This window comes from Pteropus vampyrus, unplaced genomic scaffold, assembly GCF_000151845.1.
Source record: "Pteropus vampyrus isolate Shadow unplaced genomic scaffold, Pvam_2.0 Scaffold3, whole genome shotgun sequence".
Classification (NCBI taxonomy): Eukaryota; Metazoa; Chordata; class Mammalia; order Chiroptera; family Pteropodidae; genus Pteropus; species Pteropus vampyrus.
The window spans coordinates 16322466-16331709 of NW_011888784.1; the positions used below are offsets into that span (position 1 = coordinate 16322466).

Here is a 9244-nt window from a genome sequence, read left to right on the forward strand (position 1 = left end):
ACCAACCCATTCATTTATTAAGTGAGAAATCCGAGGTTGGACAATGAATAGTTTGTTTTAGCTTAGGAAGCTCAGTTAGTTATCAGTCAAGTCAAAAAATGAATGAACATAGATACCTAATATATCTAGGTATCTCTATAAGGTGAAGAAAATTAAAAAGAAGTGGAATGTAAAGTTTTAACTTACACCATCATGCATTAGAATTAAAACAGTAATAAGAACTCAAGAATTCAGATTCTATCCTGTGTTGCTTATGATGCCATGTCTTACAGACTTCTGGTGCAAAATTTAACATCATAGTATTTCATTTTTCCTGCTTTACCATATGTAAAATGTTAATCCTAAACCATAGGGGTGCTATGGAAATTAATTGGTATTCACATAATAAATGGAGAGTAGAACATACAGAAAAATGTTAAATAAGTCATTTCTGTCTCTGTTTTCCCCACATTTAATGAAGCAAAACAAATGTTTTAAATACAAGGACAACTGCCTGGTTGTTAAATGTATATTAAAACCTTAATTCTAGGGAGAGGGGCACAATGCCTTTATCAAGATATTTGTATAGAAGATTGATATGTAATTCTCACCAGCTTGTTCTTTGTTCTGTTGACTATTGAAGAGATGAAAAAATATATATCTATCTGTGTATGAACTAAAGAGGAAAGATAGAATATAACATAATGAAATAATCATTGCAAGTATTTGTGTTTGGTATGGTCAGAACAAACTAAAATACTTCAGAATATTAGCACTGATATCTCGAAGGAAAGTTCAAAATTCAAAAACAAGTGATATGTGAAACATTTGAGATACCCTGAAATGTATTTTTAGGACTGCTTCTCTTTATTTTGCTACACTTTTAAAAATATAAAGATAATTATATCCACGTCCAGGGAGATATAATTCAAGTGCCAGCTCTCCCACCTACCAGTTCTGTGGAATTGGACATGTATATATAACTTCTTTAAGCCTTGGTTTCCTCATCTATGAAATCAGGATAATAATCCCATTTCATAAGATTGTTATGAGGGTTCAATAAAACGTGGCATCAAAAGTACCTACCATAGTCTCATGTTTGGTACCTGTGTTTGGTGCTAAAAACTGTTAGAATACACACATACACACACATATTCATATATATATGGCATAAAGTAAACCCTTTTATTTATAAATGAAAAAGATATTCCATTTCACAGAGATTACGTTTTTGGAGGAGGAGATTATGAGACTTCATTTAAAAGAGTGCAATTTAAATGAAGATATCAAAAATATTTACCATTTCTATGGGTTGACATAGAAACAAAAGCCACAGACAATCCAGAGGCAACAGTATTACTTCCTTTTCTCAAGGTCAACTAAAATGAGGATATCACTCTGTTCTCATTGAGGCACCGAGCCTATTTTGTATCTTGCATTTAACGTCAGTGATTGCAGCTATAACCCAGCCCAATAGAGTCCTTAGAGGCAAAAGGACTGCAAGTAAGCACTTTGATGGAGTTTCATGGACAGCTTTGCTGTGCTTCTGCAACCTTCAGTTGATTCGGGACATGCCAAGATTAGAATCATTGAGGCACATCGGACTGAGTGGATTTTATGATGAGCACAACTTGAATGCTATAGTGAGAACATCAATCATTCTTCATATGAAACTCCAATTTTCAGAAATGGAAGGTAGAAAATGAGGTTATTATAAGGATGTAAGGGACCTGCCTTTTTTTTTTTTTTTTTTTTTCAGCAAGAGAAACTCATGCTGGATTTAAGGAAGAACTCCTTCAATGCATGAGTGGTTAGATATATTTACATTGGAAGATGCAGAATCGAAAGGAGAATTTAAAATCTATTTCAAAGTCATTTTTTAAGTGATTCATGATCTATTTAGAAACAAATATATTAATTTTTTTTTGACTTTTTTTAATGGTTCATGATCTATGGAATACAAACTTTTTAACTTCAAAGTTTTATTCTTTGTTCTTAGGTTCATTTTTATTTGTTACATTTTAAGTCATAAATGATTATTATAGCTTTTAAATTTTTAGAAGGTTACTATACTGTATATAACTGATACTTAACATCTTCTGTCCACTTTATCTTGAGGGGTGAATCAAGGCATTTACTTCAGCTACCCATGTCGACGTCACAGCTGTGCTTTAGTAAACATTCCAGCACCATGTGTCAACAAAATGATTTCACACATTGAAGATGTGGAGTCTAAAATACAGGAGCATGTGAAACAGGTGAGTGACATTTAAAATGCTAACATTTTTGTAAGCTCTGTAGAGCCTAAAGAGTCTGTTGCTTAAAAAACCCAAGGAGTTATTATTTTTTATGATAATTGAAATACTTTATAGAATCTTGGCTCAGTTGTATAATTTTCTAATCTAGACATGTTTCTGATAGTCTCACTCCAGAAGGGTGAAATGACCTCAGTAAATAGATTTTTTTCCCCCTACTTGTTTGTTCTTTATCCAGAGGCAATCATGCTAAGTAGTAATTTCCATAAGCCAACTTGACTAGTAAATTAAATGGTATTTACATCCTTTTTTGGGCCACTAAACTGATTAGATGATTAGATGAGTAAATTGGTGTGTAAAAGGACAGTGTGCCCTTTTTAACTTATTTTGTTCTAAAGAAATAACTTAATAGGTCTGTTGAAAGGGAATATCATGTTTTTTTTGTCTTTTTAACCTGTTTGCATTTATTATTCTGAAGAGAGTTTACTCTTGAAATCACAGTAACTTTTAATTACTTTCAAAGGATGATTTAGGAATAATAAAAACCTTCCCAAAACCTTTTATTAAAATTGTATTTCTGAGCAATTAATGAACAATCAGCACGTCCAAATGGAAGGGCAAGTTTGCTAGAGACCTGTGTTATTTCTCTTTCTTTACCACTGTTACTGGATCTGGCTCCAAAAAAGTTCTGGGAGGCCAGTGCTGATGCTTCTCCTAGGGTTTTGTTTCTTTTGAGGAAAGCATTATAGAGCATTAATTAAAATTCTGAGCTTTAGAGCTACACAGTTTGTGACCTTAGTCATGAAGGGAGATTCTGTGTTAAAGTACCAGCATATGATATATGTTCAATATATATTAGCTGTTGTTATTTCTATAATATTATTTACATCATTCTATATCAGTATTATATTATCTCTGTTTCTTTGTTAATTCTGTCTTCTGGGACCAGCTTCAGAGCCTAATGCATAGTAGGCACTCAGTAAATGTCTGTTGAATGAAAAAATAAGTGAGGACCTGAAACAGAGCCTTTCTTTTCTAGATACATCTGATATACTTAGTATCCAACTAATATAGTAAGAATTACTATTTACCAAACATCTGCTATTTTCTAGGCACTTAATAAATATATATATTTTTTATTTGTCCTTTATAGAAATCCCACTTGACTGGTGAAAAATTGTAAGACTTAGAAAAGTCAAGTAATTTATACATCATCACACAGGTAGTGAGCATTAGGGATGGAATTTGAACTGAGTTCTCTCTTACTCCAAAGCCAAATTCAGCCTCTGTTTTATGACCCTAAGGGATAGTATTAGTTAGAATTTTGACAACACGAAACGCACAAAATAACAATGTCAGATAAACACACTTCTAAACAAAACTATGATGATAATGTAATGTATGTATAAGTAAATATTAGTATACATATAAACTTTAATTTATTGTGAAATAAATACTCATAACATTAAAAAAATTTTAAGACCTATTATAGGCTTTGTATTTTATAAATTTAAAAACTATTATTTTATTATTGACTATATATTTGGTAGTTAGATTTGCTAGTGTTGAACTGGTAAATGGAGTATATTTATTTATCTTATGCTGTATTTTTTGTTTAGGTCACCACAACTATTGATTAGATATTTAATTATCTATATTTGAATTAACATTTCACAAATGAACTGGTAGCTACCAATCTTTTGTAAAGATGAATTTTTTTCTGACTCACCTGTTAAAATGAGAAAAAAAACTTCCCATGATTCTATGGAAAATGACTTTTGGTAATATGAATTAGACAACTTTACATTCATAGTCTTTCTTCAAAAATTTAAACTAAATAAAATTAAAGAAACAGGACTTGAAAGAAATCTTTAAAGAGTAGCTTGCAGATTTTTGTTAAACAATAGTTAATAGGAGCTATTATTTCTCAAAGACAAACACATACACACACACATATATATATTTTATAGAAAGATTATGTATTATGTATTATGTTAATATAGATCATAATTCAGAATTAGTTACCCTAAACATAAAACCTAGTAACAAATAAAGTGGGTTACTTATGTAAAGAATGTTTAAAGTGAATAATTATCCTGCAGGAAATACTGAATTTTTGTAAATGTGTGGCCATGTGCATTTTAATAATTCCAGAATGTCTGAATGAAATGCAGGTAAAAGATATTTCTCCTCAACATTTTTATCACTTAAAAACATTCTACCCATTAAAGTTCTCAACAGATTGTACCTTTGAGAGGAAATAGCATTTTTAAATTTTATTCATTCATCACCTACAATCCCAGGCACTGTCTTAGACCTGTTAAGTGCTTGGGGAACAATGCCTCTTCCTTCACCAGTTTCCACGGAATTATGTGTGCAGAAGGCAAAACAAAGCAGAGGGGAACAACTTAGTGATAACCAGCTGGAGCCTTGGCCCAAAGTTCCATTGTAGTTCCCATCAAGAGTTGCACAAAATAATTCTTATTTTGAATTGCAGATTATCTGATTCCTCTGCATTTTAGGGTTAAGAGTCAAAGTAGACGACTGGCTTTATTATCTCTCTAAATTCCTTAAATCTGGTGTTTTAATAATCTAATTTTTGGAAAAGTTTGTGAAAGATGAGGAGAGGCTGGTTCATCAGGAGTCCAGCAGCCAGCACAAGGCAAAGGGTGTTCGCCCAAATACAGATTTATTTAAATACTTTCTGCAGAGGCCCCCAAATCTGAAAGTATAATGCTCTTGACTTTTACTTTGTTCAGTCCATCCTGATGTTTTCCTCCGATAAAGTTCGGTTTGTCTTGGGGACTGTGAGGAGTGCATTTGGGTAGCATGGGGTCAAGGATAGGGAGAAAGTGATGCTCTCTCTAGGCCAAGCAGTGCTTCCTCTTCTTTTAATTTGCAACAGTTTTACTTTTGTCTACATTGTCTACTGTTTCTCTACAAACTGCTTGATTTTTTAGAACAGCTTTATTGAGACAATTTACATATCATAAAGTCTGCCGTTTAAAGTATACAATTCAGTGGTTTTTAGTGTATTTTCAGAGTTGTGTAATCACAAAGGTCCACACATTATATGACCTCATTAATATGAAATGTTCAAAATAGGCCAGTCTATTGAGACAGAAAGCCAGTTGGCTGGGAGTGACTGCTGATGGGTATAAGATTTCTTTTGGGGATAATGATAGTTAGTTTTTAGTCAGGAGAATCTTAATCTTTTATTAGATAAAGCCCTATAAGTAATTGCAAAGCTGTCATCTACTTTGGATATGGAATACAGTAGATGAGTGAAAGATCAATCTTTTTTAGGTCAACCTTTATAGTTTGTTTGCTCATTATATCACAGTGATTTCCATTAGGTCAGAATAAATACTGTAGAGCCTGTGATTAGCAGAGATACATCTCCCATAAACTTGTCCATCCTACTCATTGCAGTTTAATTGCAATTCTGAATCTTGAAAAGAAAATTCTTCAGAGTAGAGGTACAGTGAACAGTTTCTCTATATTTTATTTTTGCAAGGATTAAGAAAATACTGCAAAATGATGAAAATAACTACCTGGATAATTTTTCATGCTAATAAAGGTTTTGTTTTATTTTATTTATTTTACCTGCCACCTTATTCTCCTAGACTAGTGATAGTTTTGTTTAATTTAGAATGATCTCTACTGAATTGAAAATTCCCTCTTCATTTAATTAATGCAAGTCATTAAGATGCTACCAGGATTTAAAAGAATGGCATAGAAAGTACAGATGTTCCTTAACTTGTGATGAGGTTACAAGTTGAAAATATTGTGAGTCGAAAATGCATTTAATATACCTAACCTACTGAACATCATAACTTAGCCTAGCCTACCTTAAACATGCTCAGAACACTTATATTAGTCTACCATTGGGCAAAATTATCTACACAATAAATACATTGTAGAGAACTGGCTGTTTACTCTTATGATTACATAGCTGACAAGGAGCTGTGGCTTGCTGCATCACGAGAGAGTATCTTACCATATATTGCTAGCCTGGGAAAGGATTTAAATTAAATTAAATCTGGTTTCTACTGAATACATATCAACTTTTTTCATAAAGTTGAAAAATAATAAGTTGACATCCTAAGTTGGGGACTGCCTGTTTTTAGAAATTATTTTTTAAAATACAAAAATAATAATATTATCATCAATAGTAAAGCTAATATTAAGTGCTTACTATATATCATGGATTTAATATGCATGATTTTATTGATTCCTTATTGAAATCTTTTGAGATAGAAACTACCACTATCCCCAGTTGCAGACTAGGAAAATGATTCTAGAGGTTGATTTCCCCTAAGATCAGTCAGTCAGTGGCAAAGCTAACATTCAGACTGTGTGCCTGAGATCTAAGAACATCCTATTCATCACTGTGCTGTGTCATTTATCCCTGAGAGTATATCAGCTATGAGGACCTACAAACATGAATGTTAAAATGCTCCTAATTCTAATTGGAAGACTTTGCTTTAATTATATCATTTCACAACTTTTTAAAAATTCTGAAACCTAATATTTAATCATCTGACCCTCTTGACCAAACTTCTGGTACTTTGAATTCTCTTATTCTGTTAATTCAAATATATTTCATTTGAGACTTGAAGATACTTCAAACCTTGACATATCCACTGTTTCCCTTTCTGTCATTCCCATTTTTCTCTTTATTTCCTTGCCTAATCAATTCATCACTTAAAGTGCTCACCACTAGGTATATTTGGTTCTTTACTTCTTTCTGTTATCCTCTGTCTAGTCTGATAAAATGCCAACCCTGACGAGATCTCTCCGATGGTCTGCAATCTCCACTCTTATACCCAGCCTGCTGAATGGAGAACATTACAAAATAATCCAAATTTGCGATATTATACATTTGTGGTCTCTAGCCTCAATGGGACCTTTAATAATGTTCTGAAATTATGTCAACTAGAACTTTCTCTCGTATTCTCTGTATCTACTCCAGTCCTCTCCTTTGTTCAATTCTCCAAATATTCCACCTCACATGATACTCATTTATCTCTTACTTCCCTAAGAAAATGGGAAGTATAATAGCAGAAATGCCTCAAACTCCTATTATCCCATGTGTGAACATCCTTGAATTCCACAAACATTGTTATTTTTGTCCTTCCATGGAAGATTTCCTTCCCCCACAAATGGCTACTGCCTTCACCTGCATTACGTCTGTTTTTTGCAAGGATCTTCATATCATCAGTTGCTCGTACCATCCTAGCTTCCAAGTCTTTTTGACGTAACTCACTCCTGGCAACATTTAGTATATTGATGTCTCTCCTATTTTCAAGAATTTTTTTTATACCACACATACTTCTAAATGTATCTTTTTGTTTTTTTTTTTTTTTTGCTTTATCTTATTGTTCCACTTAACATCTTAAGAGTTGTCTAATTTTAGTATCTCTGATTCCTCACCTCACTATCACTCATTTATTCATTGCCATGTAGATTTGGTCTCCATTAATCTAATAAAAATGCCTTCATAAAAGTAACCATTGTTTTTCTTTGTTATCTGTTGCTGCACATGTATACACAAATACACTTCTTTAAAAATTTGTGGATAGAACAAACATTTATTTAGTTACAATTGAGCAATTTGTTCTGGGCTCAGCTGGACAATTTTGTTGGTTCTTGCCTGAGGCCAATCATGTGGATGCAGACATCTGCTAACTCAACTGGGAATAGTGATAAAGATGGCCTCACTCACATGTCCAGTGGCTGGGGGAGTGTTCTAAGAGTACAAATCTCAGTGGGCAAGTGCTTAACAAAGCTTCGCTGAAGTCCCACTGGCCAAGCAAAGCACATAATCAATCCCCTTGTTAATGCAGTAGAGTATTAGACAAGATGTGGATGCCAAGAGACATGATTCTTTAGGGACAGTTTATGTAGCAATCTGTCAGTCCATTGGCAACATGATTAACAACCCATGTAAATGAAAACTATAATCACCAACTCCTCACAAGTTTTATTCCATTATAGTATTATGCAGAGGTCCACAATCACATGTTCTGTGACAGATCTGGTATAGACGATGCTCCTTGGGAACAGTTTTCTTTGACCCAGAGATCTGTGAATTAATACAAGTTAAAAATTTATCCTGCACACTTAGCATACCATGTAAAGCAGGGACAGAATCATCACAATAAACATTCTCATTCAAAAAAGGGAAGAATGAAAGGCACATAGCTTTCACGGATGCATAGAATTCTGAAATTTGTGATGTTAGGTCTACCATATCTGGGACCAAGGAATGTTTCTTGATGAGGAGTCAGAGTTCTGCTTCCTGGGAATAGTTTACAAATTTGTCGTTCTGCTTGTCTCTTTGTTCTACTCTCTGAGCTCTTAGGTCTGAGAGGTACTTTGATTTCCATGAGAAATAGACCTGAGCAACTATCTCAGACTTTTTCCTGTATTAGTCTGCTCAGGCTGCCATAACAAAATATCACAGGCTAGGTGACTTAACAATAGAAATTTATTTTTTTCACAGTTCTGGAGGCTAGAAGTCCAAGATCAGGGTTTTCTCAGGGTTTATTTCTACGGAGAATTCTCTTCCTGGCTTGAAAACATCCTTCTTTTCCTCTGTGCCTATGTGGCGAGAGAGAGAGCTCTGGTATCTCTTCCTCTTCTTATAATCACACCAGAGTTATTGGACCCCACCCTTAGGGCATCATTTCACTTGAATTACCTCCTTAAGGCCCTCTCTCCAAATACAGTCACTTTGGAGATTAGGATTTCAACACATGAATTTGGGGAGATGGAGAGGAGGATACAACTCAGTTCATGACACTGCCATAATAATTTGGATGCTCAGACACTTCTTTGCATTTTGCATTCTCTCTCTCTCTCTCTCTTTTTTTTTTGTTCAAAATGTTACAATTCCCATAAGAACTCCAGGGTTTCACATTACTCTGATTGCTTTTAACCCCATGGCTCAAAAGCCACAGTCATATTCTTTTTTTTTTTTTCCTTTAACATCATTTCCTTTTAAT

General features: G+C 33.6%; 1 protein-coding gene across 1 annotated transcript in view; it reads left to right on the plus strand.

Annotated features, from left to right (window-relative positions):
* The window catches only part of CCDC178 (coiled-coil domain containing 178), a 359971-nt gene that overhangs the window by 21513 nt on the left and 329214 nt on the right, over nucleotides 1-9244 (plus strand). The window contains exons 2-3 of the mRNA XM_011362530.2: nucleotides 1739-1789; nucleotides 2098-2237. Coding sequence (XP_011360832.1) covers nucleotides 1739-1789; nucleotides 2098-2237 — 191 coding nt within the window. The remainder of the gene's footprint in view (nucleotides 1-1738; nucleotides 1790-2097; nucleotides 2238-9244) is intronic.